Source organism: Thyridium curvatum (genome assembly GCF_004353045.1).
Source record: "Thyridium curvatum strain D216 chromosome Unknown NODE_49_length_306705_cov_73.659816, whole genome shotgun sequence".
Lineage (NCBI taxonomy): Eukaryota > Fungi > Ascomycota > Sordariomycetes > Thyridiales > Thyridiaceae > Thyridium > Thyridium curvatum.
Window position 1 is genome coordinate 179433 of NW_022156804.1, and position 27184 is coordinate 206616.

General features: G+C 56.8%; 10 protein-coding genes across 10 annotated transcripts; 5 read left to right on the forward strand and 5 right to left on the reverse strand.

Annotated features, from left to right (window-relative positions):
- Positions 1-279: 279 nt before the first annotated feature.
- Positions 280-1915, forward strand: E0L32_007866 (uncharacterized protein; the record flags this gene model as incomplete). Its single annotated transcript, XM_031142657.1, has 2 exons — positions 280-799; positions 861-1915. 2 exons carry the CDS (start codon positions 280-282, stop codon positions 1913-1915), a joined length of 1575 nt encoding a protein of 524 aa, XP_030993158.1.
- Positions 1916-3523: 1608 nt separating this feature from the next.
- On the forward strand, positions 3524-5887 carry E0L32_007867 (uncharacterized protein; the record flags this gene model as incomplete). The annotated part of the gene is made up of 8 exons (XM_031142658.1): positions 3524-3993; positions 4206-4312; positions 4372-4684; positions 4767-4801; positions 4851-5133; positions 5206-5216; positions 5274-5395; positions 5498-5887. The coding sequence occupies 8 exons, from the start codon at positions 3524-3526 to the stop codon at positions 5885-5887; spliced, it is 1731 nt and encodes a 576-aa protein (XP_030993159.1).
- Positions 5888-7880: 1993 nt separating this feature from the next.
- On the forward strand, positions 7881-9180 carry E0L32_007868 (uncharacterized protein; the record flags this gene model as incomplete). Its single annotated transcript, XM_031142659.1, has 2 exons — positions 7881-7928; positions 7987-9180. 2 exons carry the CDS (start codon positions 7881-7883, stop codon positions 9178-9180), a joined length of 1242 nt encoding a protein of 413 aa, XP_030993160.1.
- A 464-nt stretch (positions 9181-9644) lies between these two features.
- E0L32_007869 (uncharacterized protein) lies at positions 9645-10832 on the forward strand (the record flags this gene model as incomplete). Its single annotated transcript, XM_031142660.1, has 3 exons — positions 9645-9737; positions 9803-9950; positions 10021-10832. 3 exons carry the CDS (start codon positions 9645-9647, stop codon positions 10830-10832), a joined length of 1053 nt encoding a protein of 350 aa, XP_030993161.1.
- Positions 10833-11462: 630 nt separating this feature from the next.
- On the reverse strand, positions 11463-11933 carry E0L32_007870 (uncharacterized protein; the record flags this gene model as incomplete). The annotated part of the gene is made up of 1 exon (XM_031142661.1): positions 11463-11933. One exon carries the CDS (start codon positions 11931-11933, stop codon positions 11463-11465), a length of 471 nt encoding a protein of 156 aa, XP_030993162.1.
- A 782-nt stretch (positions 11934-12715) lies between these two features.
- Positions 12716-14288, reverse strand: E0L32_007871 (uncharacterized protein; the record flags this gene model as incomplete). Its single annotated transcript, XM_031142662.1, has 3 exons — positions 12716-13331; positions 13394-13925; positions 13994-14288. The coding sequence occupies 3 exons, from the start codon at positions 14286-14288 to the stop codon at positions 12716-12718; spliced, it is 1443 nt and encodes a 480-aa protein (XP_030993163.1).
- Positions 14289-16433: 2145 nt separating this feature from the next.
- On the reverse strand, positions 16434-17666 carry E0L32_007872 (uncharacterized protein; the record flags this gene model as incomplete). Its single annotated transcript, XM_031142663.1, has 1 exon — positions 16434-17666. The coding sequence occupies one exon, from the start codon at positions 17664-17666 to the stop codon at positions 16434-16436; it is 1233 nt and encodes a 410-aa protein (XP_030993164.1).
- A 1245-nt stretch (positions 17667-18911) lies between these two features.
- On the reverse strand, positions 18912-19948 carry E0L32_007873 (uncharacterized protein; the record flags this gene model as incomplete). Its single annotated transcript, XM_031142665.1, has 4 exons — positions 18912-18965; positions 19080-19510; positions 19611-19658; positions 19903-19948. The coding sequence occupies 4 exons, from the start codon at positions 19946-19948 to the stop codon at positions 18912-18914; spliced, it is 579 nt and encodes a 192-aa protein (XP_030993165.1).
- Positions 19949-20761: 813 nt separating this feature from the next.
- E0L32_007874 (uncharacterized protein) lies at positions 20762-21795 on the forward strand (the record flags this gene model as incomplete). The annotated part of the gene is made up of 2 exons (XM_031142666.1): positions 20762-21593; positions 21662-21795. 2 exons carry the CDS (start codon positions 20762-20764, stop codon positions 21793-21795), a joined length of 966 nt encoding a protein of 321 aa, XP_030993166.1.
- Positions 21796-22259: 464 nt separating this feature from the next.
- E0L32_007875 (uncharacterized protein) lies at positions 22260-26115 on the reverse strand (the record flags this gene model as incomplete). Its single annotated transcript, XM_031142667.1, has 3 exons — positions 22260-23305; positions 23363-25408; positions 25476-26115. 3 exons carry the CDS (start codon positions 26113-26115, stop codon positions 22260-22262), a joined length of 3732 nt encoding a protein of 1243 aa, XP_030993167.1.
- Positions 26116-27184: the final 1069 nt, after the last annotated feature.

The following is a 27184-nucleotide window of genomic DNA, read 5'->3' on the forward strand; positions in this document are numbered from 1 at the left end:
ATGGGACGCGCCCATGGGGTCTTCCCCACTGCACCACACATGGCCTCCTTGCTCTGACTGCACTTCCCCATGGGCAGAGTAGGAGAAATACGGAGTAATAGCTGAGGTCCAGGTCGTATCTCAATGCATATCTCAAATGACTATCCAGGTCGTATCTCAATGCATATCTCAAATGACTACATATGAAGGTATGGCCGCCCCAGCATCACCTCCAGTGTTGGGGACTATCACGGCATGCCTTGAACCTTCACTCTCACCTACTGTCTCTCACTTATCAACATGACTGCCAACACCTTCAAGTCGGTAGGGCCAGAGCTCGCCGCTGTCCTGCCATCAAATGACAAGCCATGGTACAAGAAGCGGAACCTGATCTTCCTCAACTTCTGCATCGTCAACCTCTTCATGCTCTCCTCGGGCAATGGATATGACGGTTCGATGCTGAACGGCCTGTTGGCCCTCCCGCACTGGCAGGAGTTCACGAATCATCCCACCGGGGCCTGGCTTGGCTTCATCAGCGGCGCGCAGAACCTCGGCTCCATCGTCTTCTTCCCCTTTGTCGCGTGGTGCTCCAACCGCTTCGGCCGCAAGCCCACCATCTTCGTTGGCTACTTCTGGCTCTGCCTCGGGGTCGGCCTGCAGACGGGCGCCTTCAACGTTCCCATGTTTGTCCTATCTCGCGTCATCGTTGGCGTCGCGAGCGCCTTCTTTGGCGGATGCGTGCCCCTGCTGATGACCGAGACGGCGTACCCTACTCACCGCGGCGTCCTCACGAGTCTCTACATGTGTGGCTGGTATGTCGGTAAGTATTTGGCCCCTCGAGCCTACATGACGTGTAAACATACGTGCTGAGTAATGTCAAGGCTCTTTCCTGGCCGCCTGGTCAACCTTTGGCACCCGCAACTACGACAACTCCTGGTCATGGCGCATCCCATCCCTCCTCCAAGTGCTCATCCCCGTCATCGTGCTCCCCGGACTTATTGTCATGCCCGAATCGCCCCGCTACTTGGTCTCCAAGCAACGAGATCAAGAGGCCAAAGACTTCCTCATCAAGTACCACGCAGAGGGCGATGAGACATCCCTCCTGGCCGCCTTTGAGCTCGCCGAGATCACGCGAAGCATCGAGATGGAGCGAGAGTTCCAGAAGAGCAGCTCGTACCGCGACATGGTTGCCACGCCCGCCAACCGCAAGAGAACCATGATCACCGTGTTCCTCGGCATCTTCAACCAGTGGGCGGGTCAGAACATTGCTAGCTACTACTTGCCCCCCGTCCTGACTTCGCTTGGCATCACCACCGTCACGAAGCAGACTCTGATCAATGGGTTCCTGCAAATCTGGAACCTTATTTGCGCCCTGACCGGTGCGTTCAACGTCGACCGCGTCGGGCGCCGCCCCCTCTTCCTGGCGGCTACCCTTGGCATGCTCATCTCGTACATCCTGATCACCGCGCTCTCGGCCACATTCGCCAAGGGCGGGTCGGCGGCCGTCGGCACGGCCGTTGTGCCCTTCCTCTTCCTGATGTACGGGTGCTTCTCCCTGGCCTTCACCCCGCTGGTCGTCGCCTACCCGGTCGAGATCTGGCCCTACAACCTGCGGGCGCGCGGCCTCTCGACCATGTGGATCTCGACCGCCACCGCCGTCTTCTTCAACATCTTCATCAACCCGATCGCCCTCGACTCCATCGCGTGGAAGTACTATCTGCTGTACGTCTTCATCCTCTCCGGCGGCTTCCTCTTCATCTACTTCACCTTCCCCGAGACCCGCGGGCACAGCCTGGAGGAGATGGCCCGTGTCTTTGAGGGAGACGAGGCGGCGGTGCCGAAGGAGGGTATTATCGCGGACAAGATCACCGCGTCGGGGGCTACCCATCAGGTGGAGGAGACGGGCCAGCAGCAGAACAAGATCGAATCCGCCTGAGATGGAGTTGGTAGCTATACACAGTGATTCTGGTGACCAGCATGGCTATATTGATCAACGGGCCTTTACGCACGGGCGATCTGAGGGTTTCTCCTCGATGGTGTGTTGCTGCCCGTCTGCTGGTGAGTCACTAGTCGCGATAGTGTAAAACAAACAGGCTTGATGTTTCGCTGTGTGGAACCATGGAGGGCAGTCTTGAAGCAGTTCCGTCACTATTAGATAGCCCATCCTTCAATGACAGGTTGCTAGGTTGCAAGAGCGACTACACTCACTTGATTATCGTTACATGTACGACGCAATTAAGAATTCAAATGCGTCTCTTAGTTCTTTGTGGACCACTTGCCGGTGAAATGCTTCAGGACTGGCATACGATTTTGGTGTACTGATATGGTACAGTGAGGATTCATTCCGGAGAGCTTGGATCGTTTTGACCTAATACAGTACACCTAGAAATCATTCAAATAACCATAATAGATCCCCCAAAATTGGTATGGGAGACGGTGACATGTTTCTTAGTGGGTGGAGATATGAATAGATGGCTAACAAGACTAGGGGCCGGGCGAGAGGGTTGTGTCCACTGCCCTCAAGTCGCGAGCCGCGAGAGGGACTTTTCTATGGCAGAACGGGTTTCTGCGTAGGTGGCAGGGCGTGTGGCCGAAACCCATCTGCCACGTCACTCGTAGGCTGACGAGTGGAGGGCAGAACGGAGTTGCTGTGACAGGCGGGAGATCGACAAGGGGCGGATCCATGCATGGCGGGTGCGGGCGGCGAGGTGAATACGGCCGCGGAAGAACTAGACAACGATTCACTCTTGATCGTGGAGGAGATGGAGCGGGAGAACTGAAAACGGCAGCATCGTAGAGAACCGATTTAGGGAGTGGGATAACACTTGTAAGTTGTGAGTTTCATAGTAGAATCGATACTCTTTGGCATTGACGTACCTCCTGCTGAACTTCCACAACTTGTCGACGTTAGATATGAACCCCCACTCCCCAATCCCAAAGCTGCGTGCGATCAAATATCCAACCCACGGGCAAGACCATGTTGTTCGATGCACTCTGTGTGCGTGCTGAGTGTTGAGAAGGACGTCTATGGATGGCCCGCCGGTCCAGGCATATGTAATTGACAGGCAAATTGGACACCGGGACATCGAAATTCCTACAGAGTAAAGAGAGAGATAGAGAAGAGAGACAGTATATTAGAGAGCTTAGCTTAGGCATTAGTAAGTAAGATCTGATCATACCTTGCTTGAGCGTAACTGACCCGGCTTTGTTGATAATGACATAATAGATACGTCGGGAAATTTTCGGAGGAGAAGAGGCGTACTGGGTATGCATGGACCACTACAGCAGAGCTGAATATTGTTTTACCTTTGAGATATTTGTCCACTTCTATTCACTTGACAGTAGATGTGCATCGACAATATATATATATATATCAAGAACAAAAGACTAAAGTCTATTTCAATGACCCTCGTGCTCGGTCCTCATCCTGACAGTTGCATAAACGACCCTCACCAACCTTCCTTCCCCTCCTCCTTCCTGCGACCTCGGCGCCGACCTCGGCATCAACAAAGCCAGTACTGCCCCCCAAGGCACTCAACCCACCATGGATCCAGCTTCTCCTGTTGTCGCCCGCGCCGTGATGGAAGGCCTCACCACCGGCCGTGATGGTGACAGCTTCAAGGCTCGGTACCGACCCGCTGATCCGATCCGCCTGGACGTTGCGACTGTCTACCTTGACGACAATCGATTCTGGGATACAGAGCCCCAGCGGCTGATCATGCCTATTCCGGAGGGCCCCCTCACACGAGCTTGGGAAGAAGATGGAAATGCCAACGGCCTACTCAAGACCATCCCTGAGGCCCTGGATGCTTGTGGCGTCAAGTTCACTCTGGTCACTTTTGTGGCCGCTGCCGAGCTCAGAGCCCGTGTCACTACCGGCTCACCGGCTCCTCAGCGCGGTTCTCATTATCAACTCTTCGTCCCCCCCACCGTCATAGTTGCCCTACTACCGGGCACGAGCACCGAGTTCGCGGTCAAGCAGTCCTTGTTGGCCATCGGCGGTGAGCTTGCCAAGTGAGTCATAATCATTGTTAATCATACTCTCCTCGCTTTCCGATGTGCTGACATCAAGTCCTCCTTTCCAGGCATAACCTCCTCGAGCATGTTGGCATCGAGGTCATTGAGGGTCGGATTGCCGAATTCGCCTCCAGCTCCGCCTAGAAGTCGGCGCTGAATTTCGACACCCTGGTCCATCAGACAGGCCAGACACCCTGCCTAGGCACCAGCATTGGCAGCCCCTCCAATACGGGCACGCTCACCGGTTATGTCAAGATGCGCAAGGGCGACGAAGCCTGCCTCGTCGCGCTCACTTGCCACCATATCGCTGTGCCAGGTATGTCTCGACGAGCGTGACCCCGTGCCAAACTTCTGCTGACCCTCTTGCAATCATAGACACCGGAGAGCCCGTGCTGCCCAGTGATTCCCCTCAGATCGCCATTGAGTGCCCCTCGCCTGAAGACTACACCAACGTGGTTCGGTCCCTCCTGATCAAGGCCACCAGCACCCACACGTCCATGGCCGCAGCGCTGAGACCCGCCATACCCATCCCCGCTCCATACATGCGCGGCTTCCAGGTCAACACCGTTGCCGACATGCTCGCCTGCTGCCACGCCGCGCCGCGCCACTTCGGCACAGTCATCGCCTCTTCCGGCTTGTCGGCGAAGTCACCCCACGGCGCCCGCCTCGACTTGTTTCTGGCTTTCTCGTACGCATTCTAACTTTCGAAATCTAGGGGATATTTATTTTCAGACCTCGGACCCAGAAGACGACGACTACATCTACAATAGTGACGACGAGGAAGAGTCGAGTGACGATGACAATAGTACTGAGAATGAGGAGGCTAGTGATTCAGAGTCTGTTGTGGAGGACAGCGAGGATGGGGAGAAGGACATCACCCCAGCCAGTCAAGAAGAAGGCTGCTCCCGTCAGCACTGTCACCCCGCGGAAGGACAACAAGCTTATCCTCAAGCTGACGCCCAAGCAGGGTCAGATGTCCCCTAGTAAGGGCACTGCCACCCCGCTGGCAGGACTCAGCTCTCTCAGCTTGGCTACCCCAAAGGGAAGTGCCGCCCGTGGCAAGTGGCCCACCCCAACCTCAAGCGCAAAGAAGCGATACGCTTCTCGAGAGGAGTCAACTCCATCCAAGCGCCGGAAGTAGGCGGTGCTTCGTCACGACTGTAGGATAGGTGATTACAACACTGGAGTTTTGTCTTCTCTTTTCTTTAGGGAGGAGGGAGGTAAGCTTTACAAGGACATCCTGAGGCATAGTGTATTCTACAGTGAATGAGTCTTAGTCATTCTTTCTTACCTGGAAATACATAAAGGGTTTCTATCTTATATGTTGCTGCTATTACTGACTTGGGCCGCCGTGAAGGTCGACGAGTCTCGTATCGGTGCTACTGATGGCGCCATCAACGTACGTCTCTGTCCTCCTCTCCCTTTCCCTTTCCCCTTTCTTCTTTATAGGGCGCATGTTTAGTCCCGAGAACTACATACTAATGCTGCTTGCCCCTTCCAGAACGTCTTTCCAGCCCTCTCCGCGGCCATCATCTACTCCTCCTCAGCCTGCAAGTTCGGCCGCACCACGGGCGCCACGGCCGGCGTCCAGGCCGGCGTCCGTTCCATCATCCGCCGCTACCTCCCCGGCGGCCCCCACATCGAGAGCATCGAGCAGGCTGTCATGGACGACCCCGGCTGCGCCACCGCCCCGTTTGCCCGCGCCGGCGACTCGGGCGCGATGGTCTGTGACCCCGAGCGGTGCTGCTTCCTCGGCCCGCTGTGGGGTGGACTGGAGGACGGCAAGGGCAATATGCTCCAGCTCGTGTACTTCTACACGCCTCTGAACGACGTCATGGAGGATTTGCGTAGAGTCTTCGCGGCCTCTGGTGTGGAGGTGGAGTGGGCCTAGCTGCTGGAGTAAAATGGAGGAATCCGGGATAACACCTCGTCGACGAGTTTAGCTTGGGACCTCAGAGATTCAAATGAGCAGCAGAACTCTCTTTCTCTATCGGTGATAGCCATGTAGGATATCAAGAATGATACTTCGTCTCGTCATCTCGTTTTCATCACCAGAAAGGGCCGGGTGTGGGACTCATTTCTTGCTTGTGGCACTGGCACACGACTATTCAATAACAGCTTGCTGCCCCGATCAACCTATTAGGTACAAGTCGAATTACACTGTAAACTGAGACAATTGAAGCGGCGCAGTGGACACAATCCCTGTGTTCCAGAGATACAATGACGGTTTCCAGTGATAATGACACAGTTAATATTGTGGATTGACCAACAACTCCGCCCCGTGCATCTCTCATTCATCGTTCAAAGAATCCAGCCTTACGGAATAAGTTCCATCGGCGCATTTTGCCTAAAACGGCGACTCCCATGGCCTTTGACGAATCAAGTCTCGTCAGCGTTTAGAACCGTCGGCAGTTGCGTGGTCAGACACTCGCAATCGTAAGTCAATTGTGGTGATTTCCCGAGAAGTCTTGGCCTCCCGTGACTGAGGTTCGAGCCACAGCACTTTGTATGGGGCAGTTGAAAGAAGATGTCAAGATAGACAAACCGCCAAAGGGCCTTTGCTAGGCGAACGCACTTTCGTCTAGACGGTCGAGACAAGTCTCAACCCGGGCGGGTGGCGACTCGCAGCGTTCCATCAGGGGTGATCAGGGTCAGGGACAAGCTTCCAGAACTTGATGCACCAAGACTGCCAGGTTGCTAAAGATATGAGATCCAAGATTCGTGCCTGGCGATCAATGGGGTCGCCGAGGGCCTCGGCACAGGGAGCACAGGCTTGTACCAGCGCCACCATTCCGTGCAGGACATCTTATCCAGACAGCCAGAGGTGATCGATTTCCGATATACCGGTCCTTGCTAGGTCTTCTTTTCTTCGATTATCACCCCATGGAAGGGTCGGCTGTATGCAACTGGTGTGGGGAGAGCGATGCCGACTCCCAGCGAACCGGGTTCGAGACGTCTAAATAGCCTGTAGGCGGTATGTACCCCAGGCCGGATTTTCTGGGGGCCGGTGAGGCGAGAAACACGGCAAGCGAAGGGAAAATGCCGAAATACCCATATTGGGGCCACGCACCGGCCGAGTACAACAAGCTTTGTGTTCATCCAAGCGGTTGCAATAGTATGTCTCGCCGGCCCTGAAGAGCCGTCACACGAAGGAAAAACAGGAGGGAGGAAAAACTGGAACTTCTGAGCAATTGGCCCAGAAAGAGGCTTTCATCCGGTCCAGCACGCAACTTTCCCCCCCCCCTGTCGCTGCTGGTCTAGCTCCATGCAGCCTTCCGCAATACGGGTCGAGATGCTGGCGGAGTGGCCAGCGCATGGCGGTAAAAGTGGGAGAGCACCATCCTAATAAATAAAAAGAAAGGGTCGCTGTTCTTAGCTTCTAGAAGATGGTTGGACTTTTGGATGGCGTGGTGCTGGTCTTCATTTTGATCTTCTGCCCGCTGGCTCGTTCGTTTCATCTCCAGGGCTGCGACCTTCACTTCACTCGGCATCACGACCAATGCGGCTACTGGGTCACCAACTCCCGCGACACATCTCCTTCCTCATTCACTTTGCTAGCCGGGCCCGGCTCGTTAAATAGCAGGCTGAGCCCAAGTCACCAAGACGGTCGCCGTAGCAAGCGGTTCGGGCTCTCCAACATCGCGCCAGTCTGACGCACCACTCGAAACCTGTCTAGTATCTCGAATAGACATTCCGCACCGAATAATCCGATCGAATTACTGAAGAGTGACACACCATGTATCTGGATTGAACAAGGTGTCAAATTCTCTTGTCCTGGCCTTTGTCAAGTCCACGCTGTGGCTGCTTGATGCCCACCTCTGTTCTTGGGCCACGCTTCAGATTTCAACAATCCTTTCGCTACATCATAGATCAAGCGACTCACGATGGGACACTTTTTCACGGGCTGGGCGCTATGGGAGGAGATGACCTTTGTGCGTAAACACATGGCTCGCTGGTCCATCCACGGCACTCGCTAACACCGCCACACAGGTTCTAGGAATGGCCATCATCGTTGTGTTCTGCATGGGGCTGCTCAAGCTGTGGTGGACCAACAGGGCAGTGCGACGGCACGAGATCCTCGACATCGAGAAACGCGCACGGCTGACCGAGATGCGAAAGACGGGCCTGTCCTCGAAACGCGGCGGCGACATCCCCTTTGGCATTCGGGCGATACAGAGCGGCATAGAGGTGGATGGGATCTGGATATCTCGACCGGCGAGTGCGAATCGAGCGTCATCCAAGCTCGAGATGTCCACCACGACTACCCTCATTGGGGATTTCGACGGGCAGAAGGGCAAGGACAGGAGGAAACATTTATCGGAAGAAGCAAAGCTAGACTCGCGACCAAACTCGTCATCGACGGGGGGCAAACCCGTCCCATGGCGCACGACCTCGGACTATTCCAACCTCGAAGGTCATATGGCCTCTGATGTTGCGTCCAATAAGTCGATGCCCCTGCCCCAGATATCGGAGGATCCGCCTCAGCTCGACCTCAACCGGAATACAAGCCCACTAAATGAGGAGGCGCTGCTTCAACTCGAAGATCAGCATGGATATAGGCCGTCGATCAACACATACGTCCCATCAAGATACTCGTCCCAGCACTCGAGTATTCAGAGAAATTACTACCGGCCGACAAAGCGCAGCTCGGCGTCCGTCTCCTCCTCGTCGTCCGTATCGAGTGATTCGAGCCACAGCCAAGGGGCTGTTCAGCCCCGCTCAGACCCCAGCTCAAGGAATTCGAGCTCATCTGGCAGAGGCTACCGATCGTACGCGAGCAGGAGATCCCACGAGCCGCGGCCAGTTCCGGCTAGCCCATCCCAGTCATCGCCTGACAAGTCATCTTTCGAGTCCGCAGCGAGCCCAACCTCTCCCAGGGCAGAGCAGTCCTGGCAACAGAAGAGCAACTCACAAGCCTCAAGACACGGCCTGTACCAGCCTGTGGCCATGCCACAGCCGACATTTGGTCCGGGAGATAACTATGCACATATGAACCGGACGTCGAGGAAAGTGAATTCTGGATTTGAAGTCCTGCCAGCCGGCACTTTTGGCTATCCGCAACAGCCGCTGAGTCCGAACAGTGACGGATTTCAGGATGCTGATCTGGAAAACGAGGCAACGGCCAGGGAGCAGAGGAAGCTACAGAAAAAGAATAGCAGAACTGCCCTTGCCGGAGCTCCTTAGAAAGGCAGACTCCGACGGCGCAAGTAAACAATGTTCATAAAAAGGGCGATGTTCTTCAAGGGAGCGCTGGTAGACTGCATACTTTGCATCCCAAGCATGATAGCGGCATTCATAAAATGTATATACAGTATATAATGAACTGGCATCTCATGAGGTTTTGGAAGATTTCTCTTCCCGACATGTCGCTACCAAAAAGAAACCCTAACCCTTGATTGAGTGGTTGTGGAGAGGGTGGTCACCTGAGTTGGCGTTGCTGCCTTCTCGGTGGCGGCGGGGCTGAGACGCGCTTTCCGTCTTTGCGTCGCGTCAACAAACCGCCCAAATTGCCACCATCATCGCAAAACCTCCTCGTCGAGCAGCGACAGCACCTCCAATCACCATCCCAGGCCTTCTTGACCTACTAGCAAGGCCTCCCTCCCGTCCTCCCGTGATAACCCTACGTCCCTGCCCTCCTGTACTACACAATGACCATGGTTGAAGAGTATGACGAGAACGCCAACGTTGACGATGGCGGAATGACCGGACCTGGCGCTCCCACGCCCTTGAGCGCGCTCGAGGTTGGTGTTCCTGGCCGCGATTCACTCTCTTCCTTGCATTTATGCTAATCTTTGACGACGAACAGGGTGTCTCGGGATTGACGAAACGCGATATCCAGTTGATTGTTGACGGTGGCTACAACACAGTCGAGGCCGTCGCCTACACGCCTAGGCGATTGCTGGAGCAGATCAAGGGCATCTCGGAGCAAAAGGCGGGCAAGATCCTCGCTGAAGGTGTGTATCAACTTCAATAAACACAATGCAATGCCCAGTTCACGAGCTAACCACGCACGCATGCACGCAGCCTCCAAGCTTGTGCCCATGGGCTTCACCACCGCAACCGAGATGCACCAGCGCCGGAGCGAGCTCATCTCCATCACCACGGGCTCCAAGAACCTCGACACCCTCCTGGCCGGCGGCGTCGAGACGGGCTCCGTCACGGAGATCTTTGGCGAGTTCCGCACGGGCAAGTCGCAGATCTGCCACACGCTGGCCGTCACCTGCCAGCTGCCCTTCGACATGGGCGGCGGCGAGGGCAAGTGCCTGTACATCGACACCGAGGGCACCTTCCGGCCGGTGCGCCTGCTCGACGTGGCCAACCGCTTCGGCCTCTCGGGCGAGGAGGTCCTCGACAACGTCGCCTACGCGCGCGCCTACAACTCGGACCACCAGCTGCAGCTGCTCAACCAGGCCGCCGCCATGATGTGCGAGACGCGCTTCAGCCTGCTCGTCGTCGACTCGGCGACCTCGCTGTACCGGACCGACTTCCTGGGCCGCGGCGAGCTGAGCAGCCGGCAGACACACCTGGCCAAGTTTATGCGCACGCTACAGCGGCTGGCCGACGAGTTCGGCATCGCCGTCGTCATCACGAACCAGGTCGTCGCCCAGGTCGACGGCGGCCCGTCGGCCATGTTCAACCCGGATCCGAAGAAGCCCATCGGCGGCAATATCGTTGCCCACGCGAGCACGACCCGGATCAGTCTCAAGAAGGGCAGGGGCGAGACGAGGATAGCGAAGATCTACGACAGTCCGTGCCTTCCAGAGAGCGACTGTCTCTTCGCGATCAACGCCGACGGTGTGGGCGACCCTGCGCCGAAGGACATGGAGAAGGAGTGACGGGGCTAGTCTGTTCTGGGAAGGGAATTGTACTCAAGAACTCATGGACCCGAGGCCGTGTATGTGGCAATGATGGTTCGGGGAGGGAGGATCAAGCCTTGTTCTTATATTTGCTTTTCTGCATGGGTGCCGGCGTTTCGGCATGGGAGCTCTAATTTAGCTATGGCGCAATATCTTTCTGTCTGACGAGATGATGGGAGTAACGCTTGAATGTGTGCAAGCATATGGGCTCGTTGAGTTTAAGTATCTGATGCAAAGCAGTGTTTGCATTCCGGCTTCTCGCTTGCTCGAGACTTGTGTCACCAGCCTGATAAGAGTTGTACAAGCACATGGTTTGTTCTTCTAGTCAAGGATGGCGACAACCTGCCTGCGATGATTGGGAGGCAACTCTTTTGCTATCTACGTAGACTGTTCCATACCAGTAATACCAAGACCAAGATGTATTGAAGTTCTTCCACCCTTTGTATGAAAACAGCACCAATGCTGACAATACATCATGAGAAGAAAAAAAGAATCATCCGCTGAACAGGATGGATGTTGAGGAAAGAATAGGCTTGGAAAGAGACGATGAGATCTGCATCAAGCCATCATCCGCAACACTTCGTTTAGAGCTGATAGCATCGGATTTATCTACCTATCTTCCAGCCTCACAAATACCATTGCTGTGTAAATATTAAGCATTACGCGTTGTGCGTTTAGGGCCTTGCGGTGGACGAGCACCTTTCTCTTGTCGGCAAAGAACCACTCCAGTCGGGGGAAAACCCGGCTCAGCAGCGAAGGGGTTCGAAACTGTTCAGCAAGAGGACGCAGAGCATCTTGGAGGTCCTTGAGGTGCTCGAGGATGGTCGCGCACATTTTGTACATATTCTCAACTTGGGTCTTGAGTTCAGGGGCGGTATCGTCGTCGCCTCTTGGAGGTCGAATGGTGTCGACACAATGCAAGGAGCAGGCCAGGAGGCGCATCTCGACCGCAAAGAGGCGCATCTCGGCAGCTGAAGGGGTACTATAGTCGGCGAGGTTGGAGACGGTGTCGGCAATTGACCCGGCCAAAGACAAAGCCTCGGCAAGGGTGCCGGGGGGAGGAGGTCGTGGATCAGACATTGCGAGTTTCTTCTGAGGAATGTGTTGCGCGAGGATGCTTTCTGCTTAGATCCAAGTTTAAAGCAGAGGGAATGAAGGGTATTTATATAATCGCAATGTGCTCAAAGACTAAGAATGTCATTGTGATGGTTCAGCACATAGATAGTTGCTTGGATGCATCAAAGGAGAGGACTTGCTATCGAGAAGAGTTAATGCTTCGCTCCTTTGTCGGTGCCTACCTTTGGAAAGGAAGAACAAACAAACCAAGCAAATTCGTACGACCACTCTGGACTGATCGCCTACAAGGCTGCGATATCAATGCAACTCATTTTGTCTGAACAAGTACTATTTTGATAGATTCCAAGTGAATCTTTTCGTCTGGACGGCACCATTTTGGTAATTAGATTCCAAGTACGATTCACTTGCTGATTTCACTCTTCTGGTCTTTCATCTAACAAGGCGCCTCCTCCTGTTCATCTTGGGCTCTGCTTGCTAGCTGCACTGCTCACAACTTCAAAGAGCCCACGAAGTAACAGCCAGTCCTGAACAGTACCAAAAGAGACATAACATGCAAATGCCTGTACATTCAATCCGCAATGACCCGCGGTTCTAAAAGCCCACGTCGTGAGCACTGCACGCGCAGGTCCCATCCCTCACTGCGCGTGGATGACACACCCGATGATGATCTATATACTTACAAACCATAAAACAAATTATGCCCTTTGTTCGCGAAACCCACTGCCAACAACAACAAACAAGCCCACAACCCCCACACTCAAAACTACACTCAAGCCAGCCCTCCCTCACTTGGTATCAAAGCTATACTTGAGCCAACCGCCCAGCGCCTTGAGGCTCTCCCACCGCACGCTCTCGTCCGCCTCGCCCATGAGCTCCATGACGCGCGTCTTGAGCCCGAGCCTCTCGAGCTGCGCCCGCCGCTCGGGCACCTCCTTGACCAGGGCGCCGACGTCGTTGCACGCGATGGCCAGGACCGCCTTGTCCGACTCCCAGGGCTTGGCCATGATGTCGGCGATGCGCCGCGGTATGTCGCCGTTGTCGTGCTCGAGGATCCGCCGCGCGTTCTCGGCCCAGAAGACGGTGGACCGGTGCGGAGGGGACCAGCGCAGGTGGCCCGAGCGCACCTCGGCGACGTACTCGTCAAAGGTCGTCTTGGTGGTCGTGTACTCGTCGAGCATCTCCTTGAGCTTCTGCGTGTCCTCCTGCAGGTCCGGGTCCGTCAGGTGCCGCGACGACATGTTGGACAGGTGCACCGGCAGGCGGGCCAGGACGGCGGTGGGGAGGAGCGTGTCGCGGTTGGCGTCGAGGAGGTTGTAGAGGGTGGAGACCAGGAGCCGGGTGGTCTTCTCCTTGGGTGATAGGCGGAGCAGCTGGGTATAAAGGAGGATAATGTCGAACTCGCTAGAGGGATGTTAGCTTCAATGTATAACGTAACGGTGCCAGGGCTAATCAGGATAACTGACTCATTGAGATCATCGCCTATGGCCTCGGCCTCAAAGGACAGCTGCCACATCACCAGGAGGACATGGTAGAGCAATTGTAGACCAACACCTCCCGATAGAGAGCCCTCGAAGCCAGTGCTCCTGCCAGTGGTCGAGGTGCCGCTCCACAGATTGGCCGCAACATCACCGTTTCCGACACCGGCAGCGGACCGGAGAATGTCTATCAGGGGGGCGATTGTCTCGCTCCGCTGGGCCCAGAATTGCCGCCGTACGGCTCGCCCATAAAGCAGATTAGAGTACTCTTGAACGCCGATGTCTTGTAGACCGGGGTCGGAGTCCTTGGTAAGGGAGGATAGGTAGCTCAGCATCACGGGAAGAGCCTTTTGGACGGTGGTGTCGGACTCATCCTTGGAGCCGGACATGATGGCCGTGATGACGGTGGAGGCGAGCAGCGGTATGGGGACATCTGCGTTGGACGGGGGTGCGAGGAGCGGTAGGAGGGGTTTGTACGGATCTGGGTTCTTGTAGAGAGCTTTTGCCAATGCGGGAACGGCTGCAAGGTACAAGGCGAGACGTTAGCTTGCTGGTGAGCACTCGAAGATGGCGCCGCGGACAACTTACACCCTAGCAAATCCCTCAGAAGGACGAGGATGTACTGGACGACATCTTGCCTCTTGCCTGCCGACTCGAGGACGCTCGGGGTGTGCTCGTCGCCGACAAAGAGGACGCGGTAGCCGTCGAGGTCGGCCTCGACCTTCTCCTGGCGGACTTCCCTCTTGACCTTGTCGACGGCGCGGATACGGGCGAGCTGGTCGTCGGTCAGGGTGCCGGCGCGGACAGCGCCATCCCAGGGGATGGGCCTCTGGCGGATGTTGTTCTGTAGCGATGCCAAGTATGTCGGGGGATCGAGCGACATGGTGGCGATGCGCTCTGTGGGGGATGGATGCCGGCTGTTGGGGACGGGACGAGGGTGTTGAGACTGGTGCTGGGCGGGTTCCCGTCGACGATGAACCAGTTGGAGAGGATGAGGTCAGTCTCGTCTCAGTCAGTTACGCGGCTAAGCTGCTTGCGGCACCAGCTCGAGCTAGCTGATTGCTACCTCTCACCCTCTCAAAGAGCTCGGACCAACCAAAGCTAGCACGGGCACGAGGCAAGCCACACCGACTAACAGCCACACTCTTGAAGGCGCCACACCTTTCATCGTTCTCCTTGTCAAGCCAGGTGTGTACTTCGTATTGTGGGAGGAAAGTCGAGGCCTGGAAACTTGAATTCTTCTATTATTGCACTACACTAGGCAAGCACATGCTGCCCTTCTTTCGATTTCGATGCTAAGGAGGCGTCCATTCCGCAGCGCTCAAGACGAGATACCGCCTGGTGATGGCTCGACCACGTGTGCGCAATACCTTAGCTCACAGCTGACCCGGGCGACCAAGACATTATCAAGGATAGAGAACTGGTGCCAGCCGTTCGGTTCCTTACCAGACGATTGGAACGCCTCTGGTCGGTAGCTCGTTATTTTTTTTCCGAAACACAGCATGGGTTGATCATCACCCTTCTGCCTACCTACCTACGAGATATGTCGAAGGCTGGGAAGTGGGAAGGAAAAAGACTGGCAGAATACGAGGGCAGGGGTCCCCGGAACGCCTGGACCACCGCCGGCACCAGACCTGATCCCTGCAGACTCTCGAGGCCACAGCACCTGCAAATACCTAGGCCCAGATTCGGGACCTGACAGCAGGCTCTCTGGGCCGAGTTGGGGGGTCACTGATAGTTGTCCCGTCACCAGACCAGCAGGGGTCGCCATTGGGCACACACGGCCTCGAGGGCAGCCAGACGGCGTCATCAAGTACAAGTAGTTAAACACTTGTGCTGCAGCCCGACCGAGCTTGCATGAGGGAGAGCAGACCAAACCGGCGCAGACCAGACACCGAGCTTCACGGGGTCCAATTGGCCTTGCAGTAGCTTGCATTTCCTCTCCTCCCAAGCTCGACCTGTGCCAGCTCAATCCAAGCACCGGTTCCCGCCCGTACGTAATCCGCAACTACACGTCAAGACAGCGCCAGTAATAACAGAGGCTGACCAAGGAAGACCGACGCCCGGAAAGTCGCTCACTCACCACCCAGCCCAGCCTGCTCTCCAGGTGGTGCCCTTTTGACGCGGCCCTCTTGGCCTGGGAGACCGACACACAGCTGCTGCTAGCGGACTCGTATCCCTCCCTCTTCTATTCTGTAAAGGTAAAGGTAAAACTCTGACTGCAGGAAAGGGAAAATAAGAGCAATAAAGTGGAAAAGAAAAAGGGTCCAATTGCAAGGGGGTCTCCGGTCGCTTGTGACGCAACTGGGGCTGTTTGGCCAGCGCAAGTGGTGAGAGGGACCAGAGCGAAGTCATCACCAAAATTGAGAGGTTGGGTTTAGGTATGCGGGAGGCTGGTCTCGTCCACCACCACCACCACCACCCATTAAAATCTGCAAGTATTGGCACCACCACCACCTCCAATTCTCGGTCCCCCTTCTCTCTTTCCCCCCAAATTCCACTGCTTCCATTCCAGTCGACAGTTTCTAGCGCCACGACGACTATCTCTTGTTCTTTTTTTCTTTCATCTTTGCTAACATTCCAGCGAAACTGCCTGCCGTTACCCAATTCCCCTCACTGAACAGCGCGCGCAACAGCGGTCCGGACGCTAAAACATCGAGTGGATTCCACTGACGTGCGGGCGGCACGGGACGGAGCGCCGGGGGGTTGTGTCGTCGTTCCAGGGCGAGACAGCGAAACATCGACAGAAAAGCTCACCGCCAGACGGCGTTCTGGTCGGGGCACGACTGGCCCTCCAGATAAATCTCGGGTGAATCTGCCATTTTGGCCGGTTTCTCGACCAGATTTTCTGTCTTTAGAAAATTCAAGGGAAATCCCAGCCTCTCGGGTTTTTCCCTTGGGGGCACATTTTTCACAGCTGGAGCCTCCCAAGATGCGGCTTCGGCAATCATTATCACCGCAACGGAGCGGGAGCTCGCGGCAAACCTCCATCCTACCGGCCCTCCTCCTCCTCCTCGCCACCACCTCGTCATTGTTCGCGGCGCCTGTCGCCGCGCACCCCTACCCGCGCGATGAGAGCCACGACCTCGCCTCGGCGGGCTTCCTGATGCCCCGCGGCTGCCAGGAGTACTGCGGCTACGACCGCTTCTGCTGCCCCGACGGCCAGCAGTGCTACACCTCCAACGGCATCGCCGGCTGCACCAACGCCGCCGCCGGCGGCGGCTTCGCCCTCTTCACCACCACCTGGACCAAGACCGAGACCTTCACCAGCACGGGCAGCTCCTACTTCCCCGCCCAGACCGCTCCGCCCGCCGCGGCGGCGTGCACCCCCGCCGCCGGAACGGGGCAGATCGCGTGCGGGACCATCTGCTGCGCCAACTGGCAGTACTGCGCCTACGAGGGCCAGTGCCTGCCCAACGTCGGTGGAGGAGGCGGAGGAGGCGGCGGCGGCGGTAGTGGTGGCGGGAGCAGCGGCGGCGGAGGAGCGGGCGCCCCCGCGACATCGCAGTACTCGGCGCCCTACCGCGTGACCAGCGGCGCGACGGCCACGACCGCAACCCGCACGGGCTCCGCCGTCGGCGCCACGAGCACGACCGCCGGGGCCGGGGCCGTCGGCACCACGACGAGCAGCAACAAGCTCTCGGGCGGCGCCATCGCGGGCATCGTCGTCGGCGTCATCGCCGGCGTCATCCTGCTGCTGCTCATCTGCGCCTGCTGCGTCGTGCGCGGCCTCTGGAACGGCCTCATGGCCCTCCTCGGCTTCGGCGGCAAGAAGCGCAGCTCGCGCGAGGAGACCGTCATCGAGGAGGAGCGCTACACGCGCCACGGAGGCGCGGCCTCGGTGCATTCCCGCCGCGACCGGCACGGCGGGTGGTTCGGCGGCGGGCGCGGCGGCGGGCGGCCCTCGACGGCGGCGTCGCGGCGGACCAGCGAGAAGAAGAAGTCGAGCGGGGCCGGGTGGCTGGGGCTCGGCGCGGCGGCGGGCACGCTGCTGCTGCTGCTGGGCCTGCGGCGCGACAAGAAGCGCCGCGCGTCGCAGGCCAAGAACGCGCGCAGCGAGGTCAGCAGCAGCTACTGGTCGAATTCGTACACGGGGAGCAGCCCGAGTGAGTTTTCCTCTGACTACTACTTTTCCGAGAAGAGTGGGCGGCGAGGGACCGGCGGCGGCGGCGGCGGCGGCGGCACCAGTAGACACACGTCTGGTGCCGGTGTGCCGCCGCCGCCGAGGAGTGGCGTCTCGCACGGGGCGGGGGGTTCGCATATCCGCGGCGGAGGGTCCGAGTATTATGATGCTGACCAGCGCTCCTATGACTCAGGCAGCTCGAGCTCCGGAGGTAGAACGCGCGACTCTAGGCGCAGCCACAGGACGCATACGACGCGCGTGTCTAGGGGTCCGCCATCGAGAGCGCCCTCGAGGGTGCCATCCTCGCGGAGGTAGCCTACCTACGACCTGATCTAGTCTGATCTTGCAGCCGAGAGCCACATTGGCCTGCTATGAGGACTAATGAGCACATACCTCCACTCACCCCGGTACATATCAGCAACCACATCACGACACACATATTACCCTCCGCCCAAAACCACCACCACCACCACTACCACCACCACCATCATCCATCATCAACATCATCAATCGGCGTTTTATCTGCGGTAAATTTTCCAACTTTTGCTTCTCACATATGTTCCCCTTCGGGGACCATACTTGTCGTTTTTCGTTTTTGAAACGCGAGATACCAATGTCAGGATTTTCAAATGCATTGTCTCTTTGCGGACCTATTCGGGAGGAGGAAAAGCCATCAATGAATGAAAAATGGGGAAGACGAAGCTATGTTTTGGGCGAAAGAGGGGGATCATGAAGGGAGAAGGAATACTTTGTACATGACCGACGAGACGACGAAAACTAACAAGGAAGAGTGGGAGGGCTCCTCCCCGGCGAGAGACGAAATGAGAGATGCTTTTCTGTAATGCGATAGATAGAAGGACATGAACCCACAAATTCTTGCATGAGATAATGAGATCGGCCTTGGCTTGGCAAAGAGCTGTCAATATCAACAATACATAGGCGCAAAGGTCCTTGTCCGTGGTGAATTATGCCCTGTTTCTTGAGTCGTCAAGCCAAAATCGGAGGATCGCTCTGGCGTATATGGACATATGACCGTGCCCAAACGAAATCACTCGGCAATCCCGTAGATTGTCTTCCCAGCCATCCTTGCGCTTTCGGCCAATGTTTCCTCGCTCGATCGTGCCGTCATTATGTGTAGTCGATTTGGGAGGAATTCACTTCAAAAACTCGGCTCCAAGTCAGTATGCAGCACCCCTGTGCAGATACAACTTCCAATGACATTTGCTCAAACGCCCAAAGACTCGTTTTGGTCAAGTGTTCCTTTTCATTTTTTGCGTAGCTCTATTTTGCTACACAGCATGCAATTGCCATTTGATGAAACCCCTGCCACTCCAAGTGAAGACCCAGAAAGCACAATGAAAACCGTGTCCCGTGATCCGCTGCTCAAGACTCCTCAACGACGTTGCCCTTCTCCGAGACGTACAGACCGTCCAAGAACTAGAAGAAAACCCACAGTCAGCCATCGATTTGTTCATTCGTTCCCTTGATACCATGGCCTTGGCTTGCTATGCATGCCAGGGCCAGGCTCATATGCCTCCAGTTTTCGCTTACCTTTCGGATATCCTTGTTTCGCACTCTGCAGATCTGCTGGATGTCGGCAGCGCTCTGGGAAACACCCTCGAGGGAGTTGCCGGACAGGACCAGCTCGTCCTTCTGGGCCTTGGAGATCTCGACCTCGACACCGCTCTGCATAACGACCCTCCGGACAATCTTCTCGCCGATGAAGTTTCGGATCTCGACCTCGTAGACGCCCTCCGAGTTCTTCTCGATGTTGACGTTGATGGGGAAATGGGCGTAGACGTATCGCATCTTGTACTTGAAGCCCTTGGTGACACCGACGATCAGGTTGTTGATGAGGGAGCGGACGGTGCGCAGGGTGGCGACGTTCTTCCTGCTGCCATGGTGGATCTCAATGGCGATGACGTTCTTCTTGGGGACGGAGAAGTTGACGGCCAGGTGGTTCAGGTTCTTGACGAGCTTGCCTGTTCGATTTGTCAAGCGTTAGACCCCATGTGCTTTCCCACGCATTTCCCACACGCGCTCTGTGGTTTCAAAAAACGGGTTAGGAGATGTGTATCGTACCTCGGGGGCCCTCGACGGTGACAATCCGGGACTTGATGGAGACCTTGACTGTTTGATGGGAAAAGATGTCAGTAAGCAAAGCCAAGCGTTACGATGCGACGTCTGCCATGAGTTTCCATCCTGGCGAAGAGTAGAGCTGGAGGAGCGAGCTGCAATGCGCTCCTTGTCGTTGTCGGCATCGACAATCCCATCACGCTGCTTCCTGTTTCCCCTCCTCCAATCTCCAACTCTTCGCCAGTCCGGTCGCCCAGTGCAGGGAAATAGATCGGTCGTGTGGGGGATTCAATCGTACCTCCGTCCGGGATCTCCAGGGTCTCCTCTGTGTGAATGTACTTCATCTTGTCGGTGTTGAGGGGTTGACGAGATGCTGGAGGTTGAGGGTATCTTCGAGGTCGTGGATCGCTATCTCGAAAATTTGGCGAATATTGGCTGTGGGAATTGAAAAGTTTCTGGCTAGGGTTGCTCCACCACGTGACTCGGCTTTCTCTTGCTATCGCAATCAGCCAGAAAAAAAAAAGAGGTCGAGGTCCACTAGCAGGACAGAAGAGCGCTAGACACCTTTTGGGCCGGGTGGAGTCGCTAAAGATTGACGGGCCGTTCGAAGCGTGCAGCTTGAGTTCTAGGCGGTGAGTATTGTTTCTGCCACACGTGCACAGTCATGTGTTGATTGCTGGTCCTGGCCCTGTTCCTCTGCCTTTCATCTTCCTGGCCTGCTTTAGATCTGCCTGCGATAAGACAGACCATGAAATAAAGAAGTGGGAGAAATACTGGGCTGAGTTTCAATCACTGTCTAGTTAAAAACTGTCCTCCAATACACTTTGAAGTCTTATTCCCACGCTTTTCGTGGCTGCTATCAACACCAACACACGTCATTGGCTGGACGGCCCAAGCTCCTCACTGGCAGCCATCCGCTCTTCAAGTGCCCGCAGCTGCCAGGCCAGCAGCGCCGTGCAAGCACCGAGTGAGATAGCGTAGTAGCTCCTAGCTCCCTCAGCGCCAGGCACCTCTATTATCACCAACTCCTCCCCTCTCGGCCGGCCGACTCCGACACCCAACGAGCTGCTCCATTATTCACCCACACCTTGGTGTTCCGGGCCAATTCCTTCTCTCCCTCGCTGCCACCGACACCAATCACCCACCTCCCCCCCACGATGTCGTACTTCTTCGCTACCCCGGTCGACATCGACGTCGTCCTCGACGACACGGACGAGCGGTCCATGGTCGACGTCAAGCTCGACAAGAACAGGCGGGAGAAGGCCCCGCTGTACATGGACGGCGAGTCGGTCAAGGGCGCCGTGACGGTGCGCCCCAAGGACGGCAAGCGCCTCGAGCACACGGGCATCAAGGTGCAGTTCATCGGCACGATCGAGATGTTCTTCGACCGCGGCAACCACTACGAGTTCCTCTCGCTCGTGCAGGAGCTCGCCGCGCCGGGCGAGCTGCAGCACCCGCAGACCTTCGACTTCAACTTCAAGAACGTCGAGAAGCAGTACGAGTCGTACGCGGGCATCAACGTCAAGCTGCGCTACTTTGTGCGCGTCACCGTCTCGCGCCGCATGGCCGACGTCATCCGCGAGAAGGACATCTGGGTCTACAGCTACCGCATCCCGCCCGAGATGAACAGCTCCATCAAGATGGACGTCGGCATCGAGGACTGCCTGCACATCGAGTTCGAGTATTCCAAGTCCAAGTACCACCTCAAGGACGTCATCGTCGGCCGCATCTACTTCCTGCTCGTCCGCCTCAAGATCAAGCACATGGAGCTGTCCATCATCCGCCGCGAGACCACCGGCGCCGCGCCCAACCAGTACAACGAGAGCGAGACCCTCGTGCGCTTCGAGATCATGGACGGCTCGCCCTCGCGCGGCGAGACCATCCCCATTCGGCTCTTCCTCGGCGGCTTCGACCTGACCCCGACCTTCCGCGACGTCAACAAGAAGTTCTCGACGAGGTATTATCTGAGTCTCGTGCTGATAGATGAGGGTACGTTTCTGCCGGCTCCAAGGACATAATTTGCTTCATTACTGACATACGCCCCTTCTTCACCTCAGACGCAAGGAGATACTTCAAACAGTCAGAGATCATTCTGTATAGGCAAGCCCCCGAGCTTGCAAACGGCAATGGGGAGCCCGCAGCGCTGCCTGCGCCACCGCCCGAGCGGACCATCCAGGCGGTTCCGGCGTGAAGGATGGTGCAGTCAGTGCAGACAGGAGCGTGGTGATGCTGGCGGAGGGAAGCATCCTCGAGCGGGATTGCTGATCATTTCTCACGTGTAATTTTTTTTTTTCTGCTTCAAGCATAGTAAAGGCGTCTGGTCAGAAGGTTGTGTTTCACTACTTTTCATCTCGTATCTTTATTGCGAGGGACTTCTCAAAATATCAATTCAAAGTCTCTCTGTGTGTGTCTATCTTACCACCTTTTGCTCCCCGAAACCTCCCAGATGCCCTCGTGATAGGGGCACAAACCCGGAGTCAGCCATTCTAGACTTGGCCCATTCTCAAAAGTTGTAGAAAACCACACGCAAAAAAAGGCAGAAAGTGTGCCCCCGCCAAGTACGACACCTAAAGTCCATCGCTTCTTTTTACCGGACAAATGGTATTACATGCCACACAAGGTCGCTCTTATCGCCATCTCTCTCCCCTCCATCATTCACGACTCGTCCATCGCGTCGTCCTCGTCCTCGGCAAACTCAAACTGGTTGTTCTGAATCGCCGCGATCCGGTCCAGCTCCTCCTGGTACTGCTTCCTCAGCTCCGCCAGCGTAACGACCTTCCTCGTCGTGCCCCGCCGCCGGCGCTCCTCCTCCTCCGGGCCCGACGAGACGCTGCCCCGCCGCTGCGCCCGCAGCAGCGCCCTGAACTTCTCCGGAATCTCCCTGTCCCCCCGTCCGTCGGCGCCATCGTCGTCATCAACGCCCGCGCCGTCCGACAGCAGCCCCGCCGGGTCCTCCGACTCCCTCGCAGGTCCGCCGCCGCTCTCCGGGCCGCCCGCCTCCAGGTCCTCCGTGCAGATCCACGCCTGCTTGGGCGCGACGCAGCTGAGCACGTTGATGAGCAGGAGGTACTGCTTCGTGACGGGCGTGTCGAGCGCGTCGTCGCCGAGCAGCCTGTCACCCTCGCCCGCGGCCCGCAGCTTCTGCAGCCGGTCCAGCAGCACCGCCGCCGCGCCGCGGTAGTCGCCGTGCGCCACGCGCCACGCGTACAGGATCTGGTGGTACGGCGGCTGCTGCTCCTGCGCGGGCGCGCTGCCGCCGTCCCTGGTCGGCGCGAGGCACTTGGCCAGCAGCGTGTCGTCGACGGCCCCCTGCAGGCCGCAGAAGGGCAGGGCGATGAGCTCGGCCGTCTGCGCGGCGTCGCACATCTTCTCGACCAGGGTGCGGAGGCACGAGTGCTGCAGGGCGCGGTTGGTCATGGAGAGGAGCGTCGAGTGCGCGAGGTCGAAGCGCGAGAGGGCGGTGGAGGCGGTGAAGAGCCGGCTGAGCATCTCCGAGCGGACGGATTGCGTGCTGGCGTCTTGACCGGTTGCGAATTGCAATGAGAGGCGAGCAAAGTCAATGACTTGGGCATATGCTTTTTGCCGGTCAAAGAGGGAGGCAATGTGAGAGTAGTACTTGGCCGAGCCGGTGTAGATCAGATTCCACTCTGTGTCATCCATCAGACCTGCGCTGTGGCGGTGGAGGTGCTTTTGAGGCGTGCCTGTAACGGAAGTGTCAATAATGAATTTAGTCAGAGATCTAGGAACGCAAGACCTACTCATGCCAATTGCTGCTCTCCTGAAGCTCGTAGCAGCGGAGGCGTAATCCCTAAGCGCCAATGAAACGCGGCCCTGGATATAAACTGGGAAGGGGTCCTGGCGGACGAAGCCACTCAGACCATCCGCGAGGTCGGGACGGTCGCGCTTCAGGAGTAAGCACTGCACCATCGGGGCCTCCAACTCCAACGAACTTCTAGGAGCGCAAACGCCGGTGATGACTTCGGTGAGATTGGATGCGAGGCTGTCAGTTACTTCGCCCATGCCGAGCAAGTGGCCAAGGGCGGCTTCGAGAACCGTGATGACCTGGGTTTCTTCCGCGGTGCGCTTGGTAGTTGCCGGCGAGGTACCAGAGAACGAGGCTCTCTCGGACTTGGGCAGCGCGACGCTGACCTCGGTGCGCGCAAGCCACCTGACAAGCTCTAACCGCTTAAGTGCGAGGATCATCTGGCGGTAGACAAGGCCGATGTCAAACCGTGAGTGTAGCGCGTCTTCATCGTTGTCGAATTCGAACTCCATGTGTACCAGCAGAATCAGCTGGCTAAGCAGTACCCGCCAGTGCAATTCTGCCGTCTCCTGTACGCCTTTGATCGCCAACTTCTGGCCGAAGGATGTGAAGGGATGCCGCACATCGCGGTTGCGGGCCTCTTCTGACTCTTCGATGAGGCCGAGGAGCTGCTGATAGAGGTCCATGTCGACGACTTTGAAGTTTTCACCCAGCAGATCTGTCACCTGTGCGCAATCCTCCTCTGTGACCTGGCGCCAGAACCCCGCCTTGTCTGAGAAGTATTGGATGCGCTCGTAGTCCGTCTTGGCCGAATCTTCATACAGCTCGGACCGCAGCGCCGCAACGCACAGTTGCTGCATGCCGTCGGAAAAGCTCTCCATAAAGGTCGTACCAGCGACCAGCAGGCTCGATATATGCTGAGAACCGGTCTCGGGAGAGTCCAGATTGTGATAGACCCTATCCAGCGCGCTGCATTCTCGGATCGCGCCGATACAGTCCGCGCATACAACCCAGGTGATGCCCAGCTCCGGGTCAACAACAAGAGACAGGGCCTCTCCCCGTTGTTTGTCGAGCTCGATCACCAAGCGGTAGAAACGCCGCCATTGGGTCTCGCTCGTGCTTCTGAATTGATCGTAGTCCATTCCGTCTCCTGACCCCTTCTCCAAGGTTGCTGTAGCACCGAGGACGGAACATATTGCCTCTGCCAATCCCTTTCCTCCCTTGGATGAGACGGCCTCCTTGGCCGAGCCCAGGCCGCGCTCGTAGACTTGCAAGGCTGTCTCCAGAGTCGATCGCGAGAATCGTCCGGGGTGAAAGATGACCTGCAGCCACTTTTCCGTGGGGTCGATCGGGTCGCACGGCCCTGAGCTTTGCGCCGTAGGGTATGAGGTGTCGGCAAAAACATTGACCCAGTCGTGGATCCAAGCTGTCTTCAGGCTGCTCTTGGTAAAATGCAATTTTGTCACCCTGTAGATCAGGTTGTTCTTCCAGAGAACCCAGAGGTTGATGGACCGGCGAGCGCCCTGCGAGACTCCAAAATCTGCCAGGGTCCAGACATCAGCGGCAGAGGGTGTCGGGGGCACAAGGTCACGATCTTCAAAGACATCGTCTAGCTCAATCTTGCCGTCCGCCAAAGCCGTTGCCTTCCAAAACTTAAATGTGCCCGCGCCGACCGGGGAGTAGACGGCAAAGATGCAGGAACCCTCGTGAACAGCCATAATTCGAATCAGGTTGGACTGGTCTGGGTTTACCGACCATTTGCCAATCTCTTGCGGATCGCGATTGAGGCCGAGAATGTCGCCCGTGTACGCGATTTCTCCCTTGGGGACATTCCACACTCTCAGCCGGTGATCGAGACAGACTGTAAACAAAAAACACTGATGATCGAGGTCCATCGATGTCATCACGGCCGATGCGGCTGCCGTCATGTCCATGTTGGTGCCCCCGTACTTGACGGTCGGGCCGCCCTGGAAGGGGAGTATGCTTCGCAGGTTGCGCGTCCAGCTGGTTGGCGAATGGAAGCTTTCTTTCCACTCGGAAGCTGCAACAGGTCATGTCGTTAGCAGGGTTTCGTCGGGCATGTACCCAACCGTTTTGTCTCTGCTTACCTTCGTGCCCCTTGATCTTGTGGAAACGCAGGATACCGCCATCGAACAGGGTGACGATGAACTCGTCGGCGCTGACCGCGAAGAGTCGATGTGGTTGTTTGAAGTGGAATGCGGCTGAGCTGTGTGGCTTGCACGCCTCTCCTAGGCCGTTCTCGAGCGCTGAGCGCTTGCGAAAGAAGTCGGGCCTCAGGACGAGATTCCATAGCTGATCGGCCTCGTCGAGCACGAACAGACAGAGCGCATCCTGGTTCTCGGGGTCGGCGAAGCCCACGCACGATGGCCGAAGGCCGTTGGGGAAGTGGAAATGGAGGATGAGGCCCGCGTCAGGCGTCTTGTCGGGTTTGCAGACGTCTGCCACCCTCACACTGAGGATCTTGCCGTCGTCGAGGACACGCCAGAGGAATGCGCGAGGGCTGTCGTGGTGTTTTCGGTAGAAGATGGACGAGGCTACGGACAGGTTCTTGGCGCGGTAGGCGCGCTCCTCGTCGGAAAGATTGCCGGCGCCATTCGTCCGCCGATTTGACGATCGCGCGGCGCCGTTGGTGGCGGGAAGGCGGATGTTGACGACATTGGCGGGTGATGCGGGCTCGAGATTCAGACGGGTCTCCTTGTAGAGGAACAGGGCCTCTTGTGAGGCCATCTCGCCGCCTCCGTCCAAAAGCCAAGGTGCAGAGTGAGGCGGTCAGCAGGGCGACGACGGAATTGCTGGCTGAATGAGGGGGTGCTGGCGAGGAGGAGAGTTCTGGTCGCTTTCTGCGTCAAAGTCGCAATCCAACAGAGCTGGAGAAACGCGTTTTGGCAGAATTTCCGCCGCCGCCTTTGTTACAACTGACAAGGCCTGGCCCGCCGTGTGGCGCTAGTCCGAAAGCGGCAATAAGCTCTCCCAGACAAAAGATCGGGAGTCCTTCAAAGAGTCCATCGGCAGCAAGTCGTAGGAAAGAAAACAACGTCATATTGCAGATTGGATCGAATCAATGGCGTAACTGGTCTACTCAAAAGCTACAATGCGGGATTCTCAGGAGTCAGGAGAGCGGGCTCGTCTCCACCGTCAGTCAGGTCATCCTCTGAAGTGGCCTTCATCGCCTCGTCTGACCATAATTACAACCCCGTCAAGTTTGCTAGGCTAATGTAGTCATGCATCGGGAAAGCTTCCAGGCACGCCAACACAGCGTTCCGGCCGTAACCACAGCAAGTGCTGCGGATGACTATGCAGGCAAAGTCTGAAGGCCAAGAGTCAAGGCTTTAGCGCTGCTCCTGTCCGGCTTCTGCCGTGTTTAAAAAGGCTCCGCGCTCCACGATGATGCGTCAATACATATGTGTCCCAACTCTGTCCCTCGGCCTCGTCAGCTATACTCAGCCACTCGGCCATTTCTACTCCAATTCCCTAGCGATCAATTGAACTCACTGCTATGTGTTCACTTTGTCCCACAAAGAATCGGTGACAATGCCTACCCACATGGTCGCAACTTCAAGTGACTGCTGAGGCAACTTTCTGTCGCTCACAGGCTGGGGGTGTGAATAGGAGCCCGGAAAAGCGGATCCCATCCAGTCCATTCTTGGATCAGGCCTTGACTGAAAGTACTTGGCCTATGATTCAGTAATCGACAGAGCTTCAGAAACAGATCGAGTGAATGGGAGACTGGATTTCAACTTGTGGTGGTTGCTGTGGCTGATCTCCCAGTCACCACTCACAGCCTTCCTGGCCATTG